The 23,980-nt window shown below is 35.4% G+C and overlaps 2 protein-coding genes across 4 annotated transcripts in view; one reads left to right on the top strand and one right to left on the bottom strand.

Moving 5' to 3' along the window:
* Positions 1-2,819, top strand: part of Pkcdelta (Protein kinase C delta) — a 134,194-nt gene extending 131,375 nt beyond the window's left edge. For all 3 annotated transcript variants that reach the window (XM_075302309.1, XM_075302306.1, XM_075302307.1), the window contains 2 exons: positions 1,901-2,041; positions 2,116-2,819. In XM_075302309.1, the coding sequence (XP_075158424.1) occupies positions 1,901-2,041; positions 2,116-2,265 (291 nt within the window). In that variant the 3' untranslated portion in view covers positions 2,266-2,819. The remainder of the gene's footprint in view (positions 1-1,900; positions 2,042-2,115) is intronic.
* A 7,329-nt stretch (positions 2,820-10,148) lies between these two features.
* On the bottom strand, positions 10,149-21,047 carry LOC142230547 (vitellogenin-1-like). The gene is made up of 4 exons (XM_075301190.1): positions 20,930-21,047; positions 20,521-20,721; positions 11,002-11,258; positions 10,149-10,939 (listed from the first exon to the last, which is right to left on the bottom strand). The coding sequence occupies exons 3-4, from the start codon at positions 11,245-11,247 to the stop codon at positions 10,268-10,270; spliced, it is 918 nt and encodes a 305-aa protein (XP_075157305.1). The 5' UTR covers positions 11,248-11,258; positions 20,521-20,721; positions 20,930-21,047; the 3' UTR covers positions 10,149-10,267.
* Positions 21,048-23,980: the final 2,933 nt, after the last annotated feature.

The following is a 23,980-nucleotide window of genomic DNA, read 5'->3' on the forward strand; positions in this document are numbered from 1 at the left end:
TCAGGCGGATCGGATGAAATTTACTTCTCTTAGAGCAATCGCAAGCCAAAGTCCGTTTATATGGGAGCTATAAAGGGTGATACGGTCAAAATTTGGTCAATATAAACTTGACGTATTTCTTTCAATTTTGCATTTAAAAACCTGAACACCCTTCATTTTGAAGGTGTGTGTGTGTAGAATGTTGCTCCTATTGTGATTTTGAAATTCACTCTTCAGTTGTCAAAATGCCGTCCAAGCAATAAGAGCAGCGTATCAAAATTTTGCTCGCGCATCGCGAAAATCCGAGCTACTCGCACGCAAAGCTGGCAAAATCGCTAAAAGTTGCCAAATCAACCGTTACAAATGTAATTAAAGTGTTTGGGGAACGTTTGTCGACAGCCAGAAAGTCTGGATCGGGGGCAAATCGAAAACCGGAAGCCGCTGAGACGACAAAGAGAGTTACCGGTAGTTTCAAGCGAAACCCTAACCTCTCTCTCCGAAATGCCGCAAATAAGCTGGGTGTATCGTCTACAACAGTGCATCGAGCCAAAAAACGAGCCGGACTATCGACTTACAAGAAAGTAGTGACTCCAAGTCGCGATGATAAACAAAATACGACGGCCAAAGCGCGATCCCGGAGACTGTACACGACTATGCTGACGAAGTTTGACTGTGTGGTAATGGACGACGAAACCTACGTCAAAGCCGACTACACGCAGCTTCCGGGACAGGAGTTTTATACGGCAAAGGGATGGGGAAAGGTAGCAGATATTTTCAAGCACATAAAACTGTCAAAGTTTGCAAAGAAATATCTGGTTTGGCAAGCCATCTGTACCTGTGGAGCATTTTCATAGCTTCCGGGACTGTCAACCAAGAAATTTACGTGGAAGAGTGTTAGAATAAACGTCTGCTGCCTTTCCTGAAGAAACACGGTTGCTCCGTACTGGTTTGGCCGGATTTGGCATCTTGCCATTACGGTAAAAAGGCCATGGAGTGGTACGCCGCCAACAACGTGCAGGTGGTTTCCAAGGACAAGAACCCTCCCAACACGCCAGAGCTGCGCCCAATTGAGAAATACTGGGCTATTGTCAAGCGGAACCTAAAGAAGACCAAAAAAAACTGCTAAGGACGAGCAGCAGTTCAAGGCAAACTGGCTTTCTGCGCGAAGAAGGTGGACAAGGTGGCTGTACAAAATCTGATGGCAGGCGTCAAGCGTGAGGCCCGGCAATTCGGATTTGGAAAAGCGAAAGCCTAACTGAATAGTTTTCCTGAATTTTATACTAATTGAACTTGAAAAAGAAATTTAATTTGATTTTTTAAATAAACGATTTCACCGATTTACACGCGTTTTCCCTTGACCAAATTTTGACCGTATCACCCTATACGTAAAAGTGGACCGATAAGGCTCATTTGCAATACCATCTGACCTACATTAATAACAACTACTTGTGCCAAGTTTCAAGTCGATAGCTTGTTTCGTTCGGAAGTTAGCGTGATTACAACAGACGGACGGACGGACATGCTCAGATTGACTCAGAATTTCACCACGACCCAGAATATATATAATTTATGGGGTCTTAGAGCAATATTTCGATGTGTTACAAACGGAATGACAAGGTTAATATACCCCCATCCTATGGTGGAGGGTATAAAAACGAATGAATTCAAAATGGTTTCCTAGTATAAAGTAATAAAAACTTTAATTTTAAGGAGAATTGTGTCTTAAATGTATATTTATCACAATTCTGCGCTTCTTTGTCTCGAAATCAATACCAAAATCATTAGTGTAAAGACAAAATCGTTGGAACTGGACAAGGTTTTTTCAGTGTAACTTCCCTAGGTCGCTCTAGTCTTTAGTTTTTTTTCACTTCTTATATGTATGGACTTTAATACAATTAATCTATTTTTTTAACAATTTTAGCTGCTAGATAAAGACCACACAAAACGTATTGGAAATCAATACAGTCCTGCTGGAGATGTTGTGGAACACGTATTCTTTAGGCCCATCGATTGGAATCTTTTAGAAAAACGACTAATAGAGCCACCTTGCAGACCTCAAGTTGTAAGTATATCAAATGGACTACACTTATAATCAAAGTCTTAATTGATTGTTTCTCTTTCCCTCTCTTTCCACAGAAACATCCTCTGGATACACAATACTTTGATCGTGTATTCACAAGAGAACGTGTACGTCTGACCCCCATCGATAAGGATATACTACAATCCATGGATCAAAAACAGTTCCTAGGTTTTACATATACAAATCCTCACATAACGTTGGACTAATAAGGCTCTCCCAGAACCATGTCATGGTTTTCCCCGAAATGATTTGATCAAAATCGAAATTGAATTTTTGTTTTTGTTTTGTGATGGATAACCAAATTACGGTTAATCACAAAAATTGGCTACCATTTTTTGGCTACAACTAAATGATTGCTTCAAATTCAATTTAAGCATCACTTAAAGTTGCAATGTGATTTGTTGAAAGGATTTAAAGAAATTATATCCTCTACCTCTTCCTTTTTAGAAAATGGAAAAAACTCCAAAATACTTTTTTTGTGTAACGGAACCCCAGAGTGTTTCGAGAAAAAAACAACATTTTTCTTTTGTTATGTCCAAAGATTTATTTGTATAATGAACTGAGACATTTTTTTCCCAATTTTTCTAAAAACATGAACAAATTTATATTTATACATATATTTTTTTAAAATTTTTGAAAATTATTGGTGTGGAATAATTCCCGATTGTTTATCCTTCTTGCCACCCATTTGCTAGCCCCTTGTTAAACACTCGTTATGAATATTTACATATTTGTATAAAAACCAGTATTTTATAACAAATTGTTTGTTTAGTACTTTTCTTTTTGATAAGCGCATAAATATTGACTTTATGAACTTTTATTGCAACACCAAGAATAATACTCCAGAACCTATTTTTTCATTTTTTTTTCTTTTTGTATCTCTCTATCTCTCTTTTTCCCGCTCCAATTTATTTATTTAGTATATAGTCTTATAGTAAGTAAACAATTTATAATTTATTTAATTTATAAGTGAACAAGAACACAAATGTAACTTAAATTCCTAATCCTTTAATATTTAAGTTTCCCCTTTTGAGCAGTTTTCATATTGGCTTTATGAGAAATGTTTTCCATTAAAATGCTTCAATTTGCAGTTTTTGTGAAAAAGAAAAATCTTGTCTATATATGAAAAAGTGTATTGCAAATTAGAAAAAAAACAAAAGTTATACAAAAAAATATATAATTATATATTGTAACGAACATACCTATTGTTAACAGTAGCAGAAAACACAATAAAAAAATAAATAAAAAATCCTTTGTCAACTTTTTATTTAAACTTATATACCCTCAAAAAAATCGCTTCTGTAACATATACCACATACACATTTTGCTTCAAGCATATATATTTTCAGGATTGGTCCAAACAAAATATTGTTTGTATTGTTCCAACATATTATGTTTCACTTTAGGGCATACACTGGTAGAAAAAAATGTTAATGAAATTTTCTTTGTGTGGATATATTTTTAAGGAGCCAATTGTTTACTTCCATTATTTTACTTGCAGCATACTCTCTAGGTCTCTCTTTCTAAACACATATATGTTTATAGGCTATTTCTAAATTAATATATGTTTGCATCTAAGCTATTATATTTACAAACATTTTATGTCCCAAACATAATATGTCCTAACATATTAACATATATGTCCCAAATATGTTATGCTAGTTTATGAACATTTAAGTTCCAAACATATAATTTTTACATTCAAACATATGAAAAACATTCTTTTTCGTACGTGTACGAATAACTAAATCAAGCTGAAAGATTGTGGCTTTCAGAGAATGGAGCAATCACAGATCAGTTAGATTTTTGCAAATCTTTCTTTGAGCTAGTTTAAAAAATCACTTTTACCTGTGCTCGAATGTTTTTATACCCTCCACCATTGGATGGTGGTATATTAACTTTGTCATTCTGTTTGTAACACATCGAAATATTGCTCTCAGACCCCATAAAGTATATATATTCTGGGTCTTGGTGATATTCTGAGTCGATCTGAGCATGTCCGTCCGTCCGTCTGTTGAAATCACGCTAACTTCCGAATGAAACAAGCTGTCAAGCTGACTTGAAACTTGGCACAAGAAGTTGCTATTGATGTAGGTCGGATGGACCCCCAAATTTGGCTTGTGGAGCCTCTAAGAGAAGCAAATTTCATCCGATCCGGCTGAAATTTGGTACATGGTGTTGATATATGGTCTCTAACAACCATGCAAAGATTGGTCCACATCGGTCCATAATTACATATAGCCCCCATATAAACCGATCCCCCGATTTTGCTTGCGGAGCCTCTAAGAGAAGCAAATTTCATCCGATCCCGCTGAAATTTGATACATGGTGTTAGTATATGGTCTCTAATGACTTGCAAAAATTGGTCCACATCGGTCCATAATTATATATAGCCCCCATATAAACCGATCACCAGATTTGACCTCCGGAGCCCCTTGGAAGAGCAAAATTCATCCGTTTCTGTTGAAATTTGGTACGTGATGTTAGTATATGGTATCCAACAACCATGCAGGAATTGGTTCATATCAGTCCATAATTATATATAGCCCCCATATAAACCGATCCACAGATTTGACCCCGGGTGCCTTTCGGAGAGGCAAAATTCATCCGATCTGGTTTAAATTTGGTACGTGGTGGTAGTATACGATATTTAACAACCATGCCAAAAGCGGTCCATATCAGTCCATAATCATATATAGGCCGCATATAAACCGATCCCGAGATTTGGTTTTGGAGCCACTTGGAGGAGCAAATTTCATCCGAGTCAGTTGAAATTTGGTACATTGTGCTAGTATATGGCCGTTAACAACCATGCCTAACTAGGTCCATATCGGTCTATAGTTATATATAGCCCTCAGATAAATCGATCCCCAATCACACAAAAATTGGTCCATATCAAGTTCATAATTGTAGCCCACATACAAGCGACCCCATATCAATTCGTAATTATTTGTAGACTTACCTATACATACCTTTTTTGTCTAATATATACCACGTATGGACTAACTAACAATTTAGAAAACGATGTTAAGAAGTTTTAAGATACCACAACCCAATTAATTCGATTGTGGATGACAGTCTTTCGTAAAATTTTCTACGCAATCCATGGTGGAGGATACATAAGATTCGGCCTGGCCGAACTTACGGTCGTATATACTTGTTTTTTTGAGTGATTGTTAATCATTTCGTTTTGGGTGAAGGTATATTTTCAATTTATTAATTTTGGAATCTAAATAGCTAATAACCATAAAATGCATGCAATTGCTATAATTATGTTGCATTTATTTTTTTATTTATTTATTTTTTGAGGTGTTTGGGACTTTTGGAAGGTGCCGGTTTTCAGAGTGTCCAAGTTTGAGAGGTTATACCCCCCTATAGACTAACTTACTATTTTGAAGATGATTTTAAGAAGGTTTAAGATACCTTGCCATCGGCAAGTCTTGCCACAACCCAAGGAATTCGATTGTGGATTACATTCTTTAGTAGAAGCCTCTATGAAATCCATGGTGGAGGGTACAAAAGATTCGACCTGGACGAACTTTCGGCCGTATATAACATATTTGTTTCAGTGTACTTTCAAGAATTAAAATTCGGGATTTTGGATTGAAATGGGGGCTGTATATGTATACTTAACGATTTATATTTTGGACACTCACGATTCACAACACTACGTTTAATTGCAGAAAACTCACATAAAAATTCAATACCTCAACAATTCAAATCAATTCAAATATGCGACCAATATCACTGTATGGATCGATACACATCAACAACACAGCATTTAAAATTTAGGCAAATTGAACTGCGTTTTTAATTTCTCCATACAAGTACACGCAAAGAAAAAAAGTTTGGAAAACGTGTACCGAAAACGTTTTTCTTTTATTAAAGTTTTTTGAATTGCTTCGAAAATTTTAAACTTTTATCACCAAAACAATTGGTTTGTTACAAAATTTTTATTTTTTCAATAAAAAAAAGTTATTTTTGAAACAACAACACAGTCCATTTCGTTTATATCAAACACAGCTCTTTTCTGACTTTAGGTCTTTAATAAGACACATTTTACATTTCAAAATTTAATATACTACAATGTAATGTTGAACATTTTTTCGGAATCTTCCGAACATATCTGATATATATGAAAAAAAAAAAAACTTTGGTTGAAGCAGGGATCGAACCCACGACCCTTGGCATGCAAGTCGGACGTAGCAACCACTGCTCCACGGTGCCAAACTAAATCTTTGTTTCTGTTAAATAAACTTTGTTTATTCGGTTCGTGGGCGCCGCAAGCTATGCTATATAAATATAACTTATATGGATATTTATCTATTGATGGCCATAACAGGTACATAGCTCAGTGGTTAGTGTGTTGGCTTACAAAGTGCATGGTCCGCGGTTCGATTCTCCGTCCATGCGAAAGGTAAAAAAAATTAAAAATTTATAAAATCGTATAATTTCTTCTACATTGTTGGTATTACAGGAAAAGGTGTTAAGAACTAAAAAACCTCGTGGATGTGAGAAAGATGTGAGGGAAAATGCAATTAGCAACAAAACAATGTTTTTTTTTTTGAGTTTGTCTTTATGAAATTGTTTTTACATCCTGGAAAAGAATAAACGTTTATCACAAAAAGTATATACTTTTCTTCCAAATACACTTCCTTACAGCGAAAAGCAAATGAGAAACGAACTTTGTTTGTCTAAAATTTCGTTTGGGAGGAAAGAATTATTTTTTTGCGTGTATAAAACAACATAAAACAAGAAAAGAAGTTACTAGAAACAAAAATTCTTACAGCAATAGATATTTTTTAGATAAATTTTTATATTTATAGTAAAAAGGTACTATTTGCGGTACCAATTTTCCAAACATTTAATTTTTTTTGTGGCAATTGTACTTCGCTTTCATTATATTTTGGAAGAAGATTTTTTATACCCTCCACCATAGGATGGGGGGTATATTAACTTTGTCATTCCGTTTGCAACACATCGAAATATTGGTCTAAGACCCCCGTAAAGTATATATATTCTGGATCGTGGTGAAATTCTGAGTCGATCTAGCGAAGTCCGTCCGTCCGGCTGTCCTTCCGTCTGTGGAGATCACGCTAACTTCCGAACGAAACAAGCTATCGACTTGAAACTTGGCATAAGTAGTTGTTATTGATGTAAGTCGGATGGTATTGCAAATGGGCCATATTGGACCACTTTTACGTATAGCCCCCATATAAACCGAACCCCAGATTTGGCTTGCGGATCCTCTTGAAGGAGCAACATTCATCCGGTCCGGTTGAAATTTGGTACGTGCATAATTATATATAGCCCCCATATAAACCGATCACCAAATTTGACTTTCGGAGCCTCTAGGCGGAGCAAAATTTATCCGAGCCGGTTGAAATAAACCGATCCCCAATCACACAAAAATTGGTCCATATCAGTTCATAATTGTATATAGCCCCCATACACCCAAAGAAAAAATACTTTCCTTAGGAACGAAATTTTAGACAAACGAAATCTTCCTTTGACATAAAGTATTTATACCCTTCACCACTACTGTGGTACAGGGTATAATTAGTTTGTGCATTTGTATGTAACGCCAAGAAGGAAAAGTCTGAGACCCATCGTTTAGTATACCGATCGTCTTAGAATTAAATTCTGAGTCGATTTAGCGATGTCCGTCTGTATGTCTGTCTGTCCGTCTGTCTGTCTGTCTGTTCATGTATTTTTGTGCGCAAAGTACAGGTCGCAGTTTAAGTCCGATCGTCCTCAAATTTGGCATAAGGTCGTTTTTTGGAACAAAGACAATCGCTATTGATTTTGGAAAAAAATCGGTTCAGATTTAGATATAGCTGCTATATATATTTATCCCCGATCTGGTCATAATTGGCGTGTTTATCAACCGATGTTCTTCAAAATCAGTACATCGGAATATTTTATGAGTCTCGAAAAACTTGCAAAATATCATCTAAATCGGTTCAGATTTAGATATAGCTCCCATATATATCTTTCGTCCGATTTATACTCATATGACCACAGAGGCCAATTTTTAACTCCGATTTAGTTGAAATTTTGCACAGGGAGTAGAATTAGCATTTTAGCTATGCGTGCCAAATTTTATTGAAATCGGTTCAGATTTAGATATAGCTCTCATATATAGCTTTCGCCCGATTTACACTCATATGACCACAGAGGCCAATTTTTAACTCCGATTTAGTTGAAATTTTGCACAGGGTATAGAATTAGCATTGTAGCTATGCGTGCCAAATTTGGTTGAAATCGGTTCAGATTTAGATATATCTCCCACATATAGCTTTCGCCCGATTTACACTCATATGACCACAGAGGCCAATCTTTTACTCCGATTTAATTGAAACTTTGCACAGGGAGTAGAATTAGCATTGTAGCTATGCGTGCCAAATTTGGTTGAAATCGGTTCAAATTTAGATATAGCTCCCATATATATAAAATGGTCAAAATACCAACATTTTCCTTGTAAAATCGCCACTGCTTAGTCGAAAAGTTGTAAAAATGACTCTAATTTTCCTAAACTTTTAATAAAGGGTGATTTGTTAAGAGCTTGATAACTTTTTTTTAAAAAAAAACGCCTAAAATTTGCAAAATCTCATCGGTTCTTTATTTGAAACGTTAGATTGGTCCATGACATTTACTTTTTGAAGATAATTTCATTTAAATGTTGACCGCGGCTGCGTCTTAGGTGGTCCATTCGGAAAGTCCAATTTTGGGCAACTTTTTCGAGCATTTCGGCCGGAATAGCCCGAATTTCTTCGGAAATGTTGTCTTCCAAAGCTGGAATAGTTGCTGGCTTATTTCTGTAGACTTTAGACTTGACGTAGCCCCACAAAAAATAGTCTAAAGGCGTCAAATCGCATGATCTTGGTGGCCAACTTACCGGTCCATTTCTTGAGATGAATTGTTCTCCGAAGTTTTCCCTCAAAATAGCCATAGAATCGCGAGCTGTGTGGCATGTAGCGCCATCTTGTTGAAACCACATGTCAACCAAGTTCAGTTCTTCCATTTTTGGCAACAAAAAGTTTGTTAGCATCGAACGATAGCGATCGCCATTCACCGTAACGTTGCGTCCAACAGCATCTTTGAAAAAATACGGTCCAATGATTCCACCAGCGTACAAACCACACCAAACAGTGCATTTTTCGGGATGCATGGGCAGTTCTTGAACGGCTTCTGGTTGCTTTTCACTCCAAATGCGGCAATTTTGCTTATTTACGTAGCCATTCAACCAGAAATGAGCCTCATCGCTGAACAAAATTTGTCGATAAAAAAGCGGATTTTCTGCCACTGATTTTGGTAATAAAATTCAATGATTTGCAAGCGTTGCTCGTTAGTAAGTCTATTCATGATGAAATGTCAAAGCATACTGAGCATCTTTCTCTTTGACACCATGTCTAAAATCCCACGTGATCTGTCAAATACTAATGCATGAAAATCCTAACCTCAAAAGAATCACCCTTTACATCGAGCAATAAATCATAAATTAAATTTTGCCAAGTTTCCTAAAAATTGCTTCAGATTTAAATGTTTCCCATATTTTTTTACTAACATTGTGTTCCACCCTAGTGCGTTAGCCAACTTAAATTTTGAGTCTATAGATTTTGTAAAAGTCTATCAAATTCGGTCCAAATCGAGTGATATTTAAATGTATGTATTTTGGACAAACCTTTATTGAAGGATGTGATATGGTATCGAAAATGTAGATCTACAAAGTGGTGCAGGGTATAATATAGTCGGCCCCGCCCGACTTTAGACTTTCCTTACTTGTTTTCTTGTAACATTGGTCTCTAATCTGTTTTATTTGCTTCTAAAGTAAAGTGTTTAGCGTCAAAAGAAATCTTCGTTTGTCTAAAATTTTGTTCCTTAGAAAAGAAAACTCTTCTTTCCGTGTATAAAGTGACCGCCATATTTCAATTCTGGCTCTCTAAATATTGCGCAAAAGTTCTTATCGGTTCGTAATTATTTGACTAACTTACAATTTGGAAGACGGTGTTAAGAAGTTTTAAGATACCTGGCCATCGGTAAGTATTAGCACAATCACAATCTTTAGTAGAAGTTTCTACGCAATCCATGGTGGAGGGTACATAAGATTCGGCTCGCCCGAACTTATGGCCATATATAATTGTTTTATTTTCATCTTTATTAATTTTATCATATTGAAAGTTCAAATACAATTTTATATTGTATCTATTAGATATTACAAAAACCACAAGTTGTATGATTGATAGAAACAATATCTGAAGCATTTTTGCCAAATGGAGACTCACGATTCACTGACAGAAAATAATCTCCCTTTAAATTCGAAGGAGTTGCAATACCCATAGGATACTCAGGACCATTGCATTGGCCAGCATTATAACCTTGTAATGAATTACAACGTTTCGCTAAGAAATTCATTTCGTTACCCGGAAAAATTGTCTCCAAATAGTAATCAACGGCGCGGCTATGAGAGCAACCGAACATTATGCATCCCGGTTTAATTGACCCCAAACCTTCGGGATAGAAGTCAGCATCACCAATGGGATGAGCTTTACCAAGAACTCCAGGATTAGAATGAATAACATCAACAAAAGCAGCATCACCACGATATAGGCCGGAAAGGGCTTCACCTTGATTGAAACATGGATTGGCTGGATCCAGGCCTGTTATACGTGGAAGAGTTTGATTTGTCTGTGCAGTAAATTCGCGACCTGCTTTTCCCACTATATGAGCACCAAGACTATGGCCAATCAAGTGTATATTCCCGATGGGTATTTTGCTCGCTATTTTTACAATTCCTTGGCCCAGTATTGCACCCACTTCTTCCGTATTGAAGGCAGACCATGTGTAAAGGGTTTGTATAAAATTCGACGCATTTAAAGCCTTTGTTGAGAAATAATACGAATTACTTGGATTGAAAGCAATATTACTTTCGATTGGCTTACCATAAAATTGTAATCACCTCGGCAATTATAAGCTCTTGCTAGTTCTTCTATTTTATCATCATCGACATTAGACAACCATCCAGATACATAAATAACCACCTTCTTTGATATGTCAAATTCTGGAATTAGCAGTAAATTCTCGGTCTGATTAATTGGCAGACTGATACTGGAACACGGAGATTTCAGTTGTATGGTCATTTCGCCCATATTAGGAACTATACGTGGTTCCAATTCATCCGAGCCCATATAGATAGAGCCTGATAATTTGAAACAAATTTTTAAGAGGTTAAAACGATTTAGTAGGATGTTAATTTTATGAACTTCTTTTAAAGAAAAAACCTGAACCCTTTTATATACATATATATAACGAAACATTACATTTGGGAGACAATTATATTTTCCATTAATACTACAAACTATTTCATCGTTTACGGGGAAATTCATTGTAGTAACCAACTATTTCACTTATTATTGTCGTCGGACGAATAGTTTCCTGTAACCATTGTAGTATTAGGAATATTACGGTGAGAAGAATCCGCCATTAATTACGAGAATTTCCGTATATGTCATGGACGGACTCTATAGCCGATCCAATGGGGATCGGCTATAGATCCCCATTGTTCGTGGCCTTAAAATACATCTAAATTTACAATTGCAGGCAAATCGGATAAAAATTTTGGGTGTCTAGATTCGCACGACATTTAATCAAAGACTTTGTAATTATAACAAGATGTCCAAATTGCCTCTACTTCTTGTTTAGATAAAAGTGCACGACTTAAGCTTAACACATGTTCGTTATCTAAGTTGCATGTTGGCTGGTTTCTTTGCAACGTTTTCTCCAATTCCTCTTTAAAATTGTATTCGTAGCAATCGTATGTGTAACTAGCTCTCAATGAGATGGCTGAGCAGTACAATATTCACCTAATGTGGGTGCCTGGCCATAGGAACATACCGGGGAACTGCGAAGCGGATGAATTGGCAAGGCTAGGGACTACCTTACATATTCCAGGGGAACTAGAATCTGTTGGTATGCCCCTGGCTACCTGCAAGCTCATGCTGCGTGAGAAGGCTGTTATGATGTCAAATGTTCGATGGGAGAATTGCAAGGGCTGTAACGACACCAAGCAAATATGGCCCCAATTAAACTTAAACCGCACACTAGCTATGCTATGTTAGTGTTCTCGAGACGTCAGATATCACTCCTGATATCTGATATAACGGGTCGCTCTCTGATAGGCGATTTTGCAAAAACTATAGGCGCGAAGTATAATGACTATTGAATGAGCTGTCATGATGCGGAGGAAAAGGAATCAATTAAACACCTCCTGTGTGAGTGCCCTGCATTTTATGTAAAGCGCAAGCAACTTTTAGGAGCATATAGCTTCAGATTACTGGCGGATCTGGAAAACGTTAACTTAAGCAGTCTGCTAATGTTTTTGGAACAATCTAGTTGGTTCAACAAAGAAAAATAATCAAGAAGGTTCAGCGGTTAAAACTAGAAGTGCCCATATGTAATAGGTACTTTTAGTTAATGTGGTATCACAATGGACTGATAGTCTAAGTGAGCCTGAATCTTAATCGGTCTGCTACTTTAACCTAGCCTAACTAGCTGTGTTCGGGGAACCAATAATGTATAATAATTTGTGACTCCGCAAGCCAACACTGGGGAACATTTTTTTGCTGCCAAAAAGTGTGGAACCACTTTTAGTTGCTTTATTATAAATTAATTGTCTAGTTATTTTGATGTCTGACTTTTTATCTATTTCTATAAAATAAAACATTAATTGAACCTGTAAGTTCAATCTATAAATTTTTAGCTAAGAAAATTGTCTAGCTACCCTAATGGGTATAACTGTAACAGGTTGGCTGATAAGTCCCCGGTTTAACAAAGAAAAACACATTTTTTTTTGTCAAAATTCGTTTTTATTATTCAACATAGTTCCCTTCCAGAGAGATACAACGATTATAACGACCTTCCAATTTTTTGATACCATTTCGGTTTTGCCTCAAAATAGGCCTCAGTTTCGGCAATCACCTCTTCATTGCAGCCAATTTTTTTCCCTGTGAGCATTCTTTTGAGGTCTAAGAACAAGAAAAAGTCGCTGGGGGCCAGATCTGGAGAATACGGTGGGTGGCGAAGCAATTCGAAGCCCAATTCAAGAATTTTTGACATCGTTCTCAATCACTTGTAGCACGGTGCGTTGTCGTGGTGGAACAACACTTTTTTCTTCTTCATATGAGGCCGTTTTGCCGCGATTTCGACCTTCAAACACTTCAATAACGCCATATAATAGTCACTGTTGATGGTTTTTCCCTTCTCAAGATAATCGATAAAAATTATTCCATGCGCATCCCAAAAAACAGAGGCCATTACTTTGCCAGCGGACTTTTGAGTCTTTTCACGCTTTGGAGACGGTTCACCGGTCGCTGTCCACTCAGCCGACTGTCGATTGGACTCAGGAGTGTAGTGATGGAGCCATGTTTCATTCATTGTCACATATTCATCCATTGTCACATGAATTTTTGACATCGTTCTCAATCACTTGTAGCACGGTGCGTTGTCGTGGTGGAACAACACTTTTTTCTTCTTTATATGAGGCCGTTTTGCCGCGATTTCGACCTTCAAACGCTTCAATAACGCCATATAATAGTCACTGTTGATGTTTTTTCCCTTCTCAAGATAATCGATAAAAATTATTCCATGCACGCTCACAAAAAATCGCTTCTGTAACATATACTCCCAAACATATTTTGCTTCAAGCATATACATTTTTGGGTTTTGCCAAACATTTATATGTTTGATCTCTTCCAATATATAATATGTTTGAAAGCATATTGGTCTAAACGATATATGTTTGGGTAGTCTAAGTTCCAAACATTTTGTATTTTTGCATCCAAATTCAATAATGTTGTCTTCCAAAAAGCAATATGTTATTATATGAACATATAATATGTTTGGAAGCATTTTGCACCCAAAATTATTATATGCTTAAAAAAAATTCTCAAAATTTTATTTATTTATTTATATATTTACCATCATAATGAATTATGAAAATAAACAGGTAATATAGGTGCTAACAACATAGGTTTTCGACCTGAATGCTCAAAATTTTGTTTCTGCCCAATTGTATATTCCCCCACATCTTACTCACTTCCACGAGATTTTTTTTAGTTCTTAGCACCTTTTTCTGTAATACAAACGTTGTAGAAGAAATTATTCAATTGTATGATTTTTTTTTATTTTAATTTTACCTTTTGCCGGACGGGGATTCGAACAGCGGACCACACAGTTTGTAAGGATCAAAGAAGTAGCTGATCAATTGCCCAAGGAAAAATAAAATGTTAATTTTGTAATAACAAGCAACAACCACCAACTTAATTCAATATCGCTCCCTGTTAAATAGCGCTCCAAGCTACTAAACACATATATGTTTATAGGCTATTTCTAAATTAATATATGTTTGCATCCAAGCATATTATATTTACAAACATTTTATGTCCCAAACATAATATGTTCTAACATATTAACATATATGTCCCAAACATGTTATGCTAGTTTATGAACATTATATGCTTGCACTCAAAAATATTGTGTTTAAAAATTTGTGTTCCAAACATATAATGTTTATAGCCAAACATATGAAAAACAGTCTTTTTCATCCGTGTGCGCATCCCAAAAAACAGAGGCCATTACTTTGCCAGCGGACTTTTGAGTCTTTCCACGCTTTGGAGACTGTTTACCGGTCGCTGTCCACTCATCCGACTGTCGATTGGACTCAGTAGTGTAGTGATGGAGCCATGTTTCATCCATTGTCACATATCCATTGTCACATATCGACGGAAAAACTCGGGAGTATTACGTGTTAACAGCTGCAAACACCGCTTAGAATCATCAACACGTTGTTGTTTTTGGTCAAATGTGAGCTCGCGCGGCACCCGTTTTGCACAGAGCTTCCGCATATCCAAATATTGATGAATCATATGACCAACACGTTCCTTTGATATCTTTAAGGCCTCTGCTATCTCGATCAACTTCATTTTACGGTCATTCAAAATCATTTTGTGGATTTTTTTGATGTTTTCGTCGGTAACCACCTCTTTCGGGCGTCCACTGCGTTCACCGTCCTCCGTGCTCATTTCACCACGGTTGAATTTTGCATACCAATCAATTATTTTTGATTTCCCTGGGGCAGAGTCCGGAAACTCATTATCAAGCCAAGTTTTTGCTTCCACCGTATTTTTCCCCTTCAGAAAACAGTATTTTATCAAAACATGAAATTCCTTTTTTCCATTTTTTTCACAATAACAAAAGTTGCTTCACCAAAGACGCTCTATCTCACAAACTAATTGACTTACAGACGTTAAATCACGTCTGACACGAATCATTTGAAAGTTGGCACTATATAAAAATAATATGCATTTAATACTAACGGCGCCATCTATGTGTCAGAGCGGGAACTTATCAGCCAACCTGTTATTTGTGTAAAATGTTGGTATTTTGGCCATTTTTTCCTAAATGGGAAGAACATATATATGGGGCTCTACCTAAATCTGAACCGATTTGGATCACATTCGACACACTTAAACAGAATGTTAAATATATTCTCTGTGTAAAATATCAAGTCAACTGGTGTAAAATTTGGTGTAAAATATGGAATTTAACATTATATTTCCCCAAATCAGGAGTACAAATATATGGGAGCTATATCTAAATCCTAGTCAATTTGAACTAAATTTGGCACAATTTATTAAAATATTAATTTTACCCTCAGAGCGAAATTTCAAATAAATCAGAATGAAACTTTGGCCTCATGTGTTCATAGGTTAGGTTAGGTTATGTTAGGTATTCAGGCTCCCTTAGGCTATTCAATCGATTGTGATACCACAGTGGTGAACTTCTCTCTTATCACTATGTTTAACTCAATAACAAGTGACCTACTTTTATATAGCCACCGTGGTGCAACCAACAATAACAAACAAAAAATCGTATTTTAATTTTTCTCTCCATGGTCTTATAGATGATACTCTAACGTAAGTAATAAGACCAACTAGAAGAAAAACGACCGAAAAATGATAAAGTTATAAGCACTCACCACACAAAAATGTATTTCTCTGTGGCCGAGAGGCATTTTTGTGTGGTGAGTGGCTCATATTTGCATGGTTTGACAACGGAAACCCCCAATGATTTATACTTATCTGGCGGAAAAGGTCCATTGTAAAACACGATTTTTTGAAAATTTGGGTTTTCGCATCGATATTTTTTGAACGAAATAATCGGACATTTCTAACTTTTTTCTATAGTGAAAAAAGAGCGAAAAACTAAAAATAATGGGATATCTCAAAAACTGTTCCATAAAAAAAATTTAAACATTTTTTTTCGAATTCGGCAGATCAAAAGTCGACTCCCATCAAGTGTACATTTTCAGTGTAAACTAGTGTTAAATATTATTGTAAGACTGTATTTATGTAGTTATATATATCTCTGTAACAATAAAGGAGATCGTATCCATATCTTCATTTAAAACTTCAACTGAGTACTTATTATTGTGGAGAAATATGTTACATAAAAAGTGCTAAGTCAGAAAAAAAAAATGGTTTTTAACTTCAGAAAAAGTGCTATCGTAAGTCATAAAACAACTATAACGAAGAAAATACATGTTGTTTTTATACCCTGCGCCACACTGTGGAACAGGGTATTATAAGTTAGTGCATATGTTTGCAACACCCAGAAGGAGACAAGATAGACACATGGTGTCTTTGGCAAAAATTCTCAGGGTGGGCTCCTGAGTCGATATAGCCATGTCCGTCTGTCCGTGAACACATTTTTGTAATCAAAGTCTAGGTCACAGTTTTAGTCCAATCGACTTCAAACTTGGCATAAGTATGGGTTTTGGCTCAGAATAGATACCTATTGATTTTGGAAGAAATCGGTTCAGATTTAGATATAGCTCCCATATATCTTTCGCCCGATATGGACTAATACGGTCCCAGAAGCCAGAAATTTACCCCAATTTGGTTGAAATTTTGCACAGGGAGCACAATTAGTAGGCGTGCCAAATTTTATTGAAATCGGTTCAGATTTAGATATAGCTCCCATATATAGCTTTCGCCCGATTTACACTCATATGACCACAGTGGCCAATCTTTTACTCCGATTTAATTGAAATTTTGCACAGGGAGTAGAATGAGCATTGTAGCTATGCGTGCCAAATTTGGTTGAAATCGGTTCAGATTTGGATATAGCTCCCATATATAGCTTTCGCCCGATTTACACTCATATGACCACAAAGGCCAATTTTTAACTCCGATTTAGTTGAAATTTTGCACAGAGAGTAGAATTAGCATTGTAGCTATGTGTACCAAATTTGGTTGAAATCGGTTCAGATTTGGATATAGCTCCCATATATAGCTTTCGCCCGATTTAAACTCATATGACCACAGAGGCCAATTTTTAACTCCGATTTAGTTGAAATTTTGCACAGAGAGTAGAATTAGCATTGTAGCTATGCGTACCAAATTTGATTGAAATCGGTTCAGATTTAGATATAGCTCACATATATATCGTTCGCCCGATTTACGCTCATATGACCACAGAGGCCAATTTTTTGCTCCGATTTAGTTGAAATTTTGCACAGAGAGTAGAATTAGCATTGTAGCTATGCGTGCCAAATTTGGTTGAAATCGGTTCAGATTTGGATATAGCTCCCATATATAGCTTTCGCCAGATTTAAACTCATATGACCACAGAGGCCAATTTTTAACTCCGATTTAGTTGAAATTTTGCACAGAGAGTAGAATTAGCATTGTAGCTATGCGTACCAAATTTGATTGAAATCGGTTCAGATTTAGATATAGCTCACATATATATCGTTCGCCCGATTTACGCTCATATGACCACAGAGGCCAATTTTTAACTCCGATTTAGTTGAAATTTTGCACAGAGAGTAGAATTAGCATTGTAGCTATGCGTACCAAATTTGATTGAAATCGGTTCAGATTTAGATATAGCTCCCATATATATGTTTTTCTGATTTCAACAAAAATGGTCAAAATACCAACATTTTCCTTGTAAAATCGCCACTGCTTAGTCGAAAAGTTGTAAAAATGACTCTAATTTTCCTTAACTTCTAATACATATATATCGAGCGATAAATCATAAATAAACTTTTGCAAAGTTTCCTTAAAATTGCTTCAGATTTAAATGTTTCCCATATTTTTTTACTAACATTGTGTTCCACCCTAGTGCATTAGCCGACTTAAATTTTGAGTCTATAGATTTTGTAGAAGTCTACCAAATTCTGTCCAGATCGACTGATATTTAAATGTATGTATTTGGGACAAACCTTTATATATAGCTCCCAACAAATTTGACGGATGTGATATGGTATCGAAAATTTAGATCTACAAAGTGGTGCAGTGTATAATATAGTCGGCCCCGCCCGACTTTAGACTTTCCTTACTTGTTATACCCTCCATCATATGATGGGGGTATATTAACTTTGTTATTCCATTTGTAACACATCGAAATATTGCTCTAAGACCCCATAAGGTATATATATTCTGGGTCGTGGTGAAATTCTGAGTCGATCTAAGCATGCCCGTCCGTCCGTCTGTTGAAATCACGCTAACTTCCGAACGAAACAAGCTATCGACTTGAAACTTGGCACAAGTAGTTGTTATCGATGTAGGGCGGATGGTATTGAAAATGGGCCACATCGGTCCATAATTATATATAGCCCCCATATAAACCGATCCCCAGATTTGGCTTGCGGAGCCTAAAAAAGAAGTAAATTTCATCCGATCCGGCTGAAATTTGGTACATGGAGTTGGTATATGGTATCCAACAACCATGCAAAAATTGGTCCACATCGGTCCATAATTATATATAGCCCCCATATAAACCGATCACCAGATTTGGCTTGCGGAGCCTAAAAGAGAAGTAAATTTTACCCGATCCGGCTGAAATTTGGTACATGGTGTTGGTATATGGTTTCTAACAACCATGCAAAAACTGGTCCTTATCGGTCCTTAATTATATATAGCCCCCATATAAACCGATCCCCAGATTTGGTTTGCGGAGCCTAACAGAGAAGTAAATTTCATCCGATCCGGCTGAAATTTGGTACATGGTTTTGGTATATGGTCTCTAACAACCATGCAAAAATTGGCCCATATCGGTCCTTAATTATATATAGCCCCCATATAAACCGATCCCCAGATTTGGCTTGCGGAGCCTCAAAGAGAAGCAAATTTCATCCGATTCGGATGAAATTTGGTACATGACGTTGATATGTGGTCTCTAACAACCATGCAAAAATTGGTGCACATCGGTCCATAATTATATATAGACCCCATATAACCGATCTCCAGATTTGGCTTGCGAAGCCTCAAAGAGGAGCAAATTGCATCCGATCCGGCTGAAATTTGGTACATGGTCTCTAACAACCGTGCAAAAATTGGTCCACATCGGTCCATAATTATATATAGCGCCCATATAAACCGATCCCCAGATTTGGGTTGCGGAACCTCAAAGAGAAGCAAATTTCATCCTATCCGCCTGAAATTTGGTACATGGTGTTAGTATATGATCTTTAACAACCGTGCCAGAATTGGCCCATATCGGTCCATAATTATATATAGCCCCCATATAAAACATTCTCCAGATTTGACCAAGATTTTATTTCTATAGAAAATTTTGTCAAAAGTTTATTTCTATAGAATATTTTGTTAAAATTTTATTTCTATAGAAAATTTTGTTAAAATTTTATTTCTGTAGAAAATTTTGTCAAAATTTTATGTCTACTTTGTCAAACTGAATTATATACGTATTGGATCGATCTTTTTTGATTTAATATATACCACGTATGGACTTACATACAATTTAGAAGATGGTGTTAGGAGGTTTTAAGATACCTTGCCATCGGCGTTTATGGTAACAGTGAGGCATTTATGGTAACTACATTTACAGTTTTTCGAAAATAGGTTTATTTCACAACTTATTATTTTTTGTCTCTCCTGTAAAATTTCAAAAATTTGACTTAGCACCTTTACACATTAAGCTAACAATATGTATAACGATATGTATATGGTAATATAAACCTTCATATGTTATAGCTTCCAATACATTTGTTGGATTTGAGATGGTGGCAAAAATGTTAGTCTACACAGGAGTGAAGGGTATAATATAGTCGGCCCGGCTCGACTTTAACCTTTCCTTACTTGTTTCTTCCATGTGAGGGTGTAATTTCATGAGTTATATTTACGTAAAGTACGCCAATTGTTCATTAGAACTAGTTCGTTCCGGAACAACACAAGACAAATTCTAAGTTAACTTTCAAAGAAATGATACTTCCAAATTACAAATATAATTATATATGTATTTATGTTTAATGAATTTGATGTTGCAATAAGGTGGCAAAATATATATTCTATTCTCCCTAAACTTCAATAAATAAAACAACGTTTTTACGAAAATGAGACTTTTTTAAAATTTCCAACGGTAGAACTTATTATACTCACACAACTCGTTAATAACTTTAAATACAGCCAGCTCGGGAAGACCAAACAACACCTGTTTGGTTGCTGAAAACAGGAGAGATGGACTTGGTAGATTTTGTAATAACTCTGTAGTAATACCACTTATTATACTCCCAGCAGAATTTAGTAAATCTAGGCCTGTTATGGAAATTTCCAAACTTGGCCCGACAACACAAACTACAACTATAGCGGAAAGAAATTGTTTTGTTAATCTAAATTTCATTTTTACTAACTGACTATAGTTCACAAATATCAGAAAGGTTTCTTATATAGTTCAAAACAAAAAATTCATTTAAACAAACATAGTGATATGAAAAAATATTATGAGTTTGTTTACATTTTTTCGTGACAGTATTTAACTAGGTATATTTTGCAATAACTCTGTACTAACACCACTTATTATACTTCCAGCCGAGTTTGGTAAATGTGGGCCGGTTATATGGAAAATTCCAAACGTGAACCGACACAACACAAACTATAACGAAGTGAAATGGTTTTGTTAATCTAAATTTAATTTTTACTAACTGACTGTTGTTCTCAAATACCAGTAAGATTTCTTATATAGTACAAAACAAACAAAAAAAACAATTTAAACAAAAAGTTGTTATATAGATTAATATTACGCGTTTATTTAAATTTTTGCGTGCCAGTATTTAGTAAATAAACAAACAACTAGGAGTATATACGGCCAGGTCGAATCTTATGTACCATGCACCATGGATTGCGTAGGAATTTCTCCTAAGGACTGTCATCCACAATCGAATTACTTGGGTTGTGGTAACAATAGCTGAAAGCGTCTTTAAACTTCGTAACTTCTATATTGCAAGTTAGTCCATTTAGTATACTCAGTTAGTATACTCTCAAAAAACAGTGACTCCTCGAAGAAGGAAAATTTTGGTTAATTAAAAAAAAATATATATATAGATTAATTTTAGAAAATTCTAACTAAATGCAGATTTCACAAAAATAAGTGAATAATTTTCGACAAATTCGAGAAAATTTATAAGACATATTTAATTAGTTTTCACGTATAAAAGAAAAATCCGTAGAGCGAATGAAAAAATTGGATTTCAAAAATGCAAAAATATCTTTGATGCTATACGAAGTTCAAGATGGGCATATTATTGGTAAAATTTACAAATTTTACGAAATTCAGAACTATTTTGTGGGAGACACTAATTTAGTAAATATTTATGTTTAATTTGTGTATATTTCCCACCTTTTTTGGTTAATTTAACTAACGTACGCACAAAATTCTTAAAGTCAAGAAAACTTTAACATAATATAATAATTCCCTGAACTAAAAACAAAATCCTATAAAGTGATTAATCTGACTTCCATTATTATAGAAAGCTAATCATATATATGAATAAGATTTAGCATAGAAATATATTTTAGTTTACTAGTACTAAGAAAAAGGGAGCCACCGTGGTGCAATGGTTAGCATGACCGCTTTGCATACACAAGGTCGTGGGTTCGATTCCTGCTTCGACCGAACACCAAAAAGTTTTTCAGCTGTGGATTATCCCACCTCATATTTCTGAGGGTTTCAAAGCTTCTCTAAGTGGTTTCACTGCAATGTCGAACGCCGTTTGGACTCGTCTATAAAAAGGAGGTCCCTTGTCATTGTGCTTAACATGGAATCGGGCAGCACTCAGTGATAAGAGAGAAGTTCACCAATGTGGTATCACAATGGACTGAATAGTCTAAGTGAACCGATACATCGGGCTGCCACATAACCTAACCTAACCTAGTACTATGAAGTATTCAATCCATAAGGAAACACACTTGTTGGAATATAGAAAAGTTATGTCCGATATGTGTGCGAGTGGGGTTTTTTTCAGTTGGAATCGTGTTCTTATAGTATACAGAGCTTCACAAAATAAAGCACTTGTTAAAAAATAATATAATAGTCGGTACTGTTTGGAAAAATACAAATAATATATATAAAAAAAATTGTTGTTTTAAATTAGTGAATTAATTTTTTAGTTTGTTTTGAAAATTATTAAAAATCAATAACAAAACATTATAAGTCGTGATAGTGTATAGAGAAATCTTATAGAAAAAAAACACAGCAGAATAACATCGTAGAATAAATTCGTCTTCATTTTGGAATGTTCAATTATTAAAACAAATGGTTTAAGATTTTCTTATACGTGCAGGGATTGAAATTATAAAAGGAGGACAATTATCGTTAATTACCTTTTACTGTTGAGAAAAGATAACATTACATGCTGTAGATTTTTAATAAACATATTTAATATATGAATAAAACATGATATGAAAGTTCAATAAAATCATGCCATATATGAATTCAATCAATTCAAAATGTAAGAATGTAATATATAGATTGCATTCTTACTAATTTCTACGAAAATCACTTCGTTCAAACAAATAAAAATGTTCTTGGCGCTTTACGAAGTTCAACTTTTTTCAAAATTAGTTAATTTTAACTTAAAGAAGGGGTCACTTTTTTCTGGGTGCACGTACCAGATTTCAACCGGATCGTATGAAATTTGCTTCTCCAGGAAGCTCTGGAAATCAAATCTTCGGATAGGTTTATATGGGGCTCCGGAAATCAATTCTGGGGGTCAGTTTATATGGGAGTTATACTTAAAACTGATCCGATATGACCCACTGTTATACTTAAAACTGGTCCATCTAACCTACATCAATTGCAACTATTTGTGCTAAGTTTCAAGTCGATAGCTTGTTTCGTTCGGAAGTTAGCCTTGTTTCCACAGAACGACTCAAAATTTCATCTCGACCCAGAATATATACTTTATGGGGCCTGATAGCAATATTTTGATGTGCTATAAACGGAATGACACCTATACCACCTATCCTATTGTGGAGAGTATAATAACAAATATTTTATACAATATTTGTCATATGATAATATTTTACAATTTTATGCGCCTATAGATTCTGATATAATAACAAGTATATACGGCCGTAAGTTCGGCCAGGCCGAATCTTATGTACCCTCCACCATGGATTGCATAGAAGCTTGTACTAAAGACTGTCATCCACAATCGAATTACTTGGGTTGCCGTAACACATGCCGATGACAAGGTATCTTAAAACTTCTTAACACCGTCTCCTCAATTGTAAGTTAGTCCATACGGGGTATATATTACACAAAAAAAGGCCGATTAAATACGGATATTATTCAAAACTTTCGTATACGTATATTTGACAAAATTTTCCATAGAAATAAAATTTTGATCAAATTGTCTATAGAAATAAAATTTTGAGAACATTTTCTATAGAAAAAAAATTTTGACAAAATTTTCTATCGAAATAAAATGTTGACAAAATTTTCTATAAAAATAAAATCTTGACAAAATTTTGTATAGTAAAAAAATTTTGACAAAATTTTTTATAAAAATAAAATCTTGACAAAATTTTGCATAGTAATAACATTTTGACAACATTTTCT

The sequence above is a fragment of the Haematobia irritans genome, chromosome 3 (assembly GCF_050003625.1).
Source record: "Haematobia irritans isolate KBUSLIRL chromosome 3, ASM5000362v1, whole genome shotgun sequence".
NCBI classification, from domain to species: Eukaryota; Metazoa; Arthropoda; class Insecta; order Diptera; family Muscidae; genus Haematobia; species Haematobia irritans.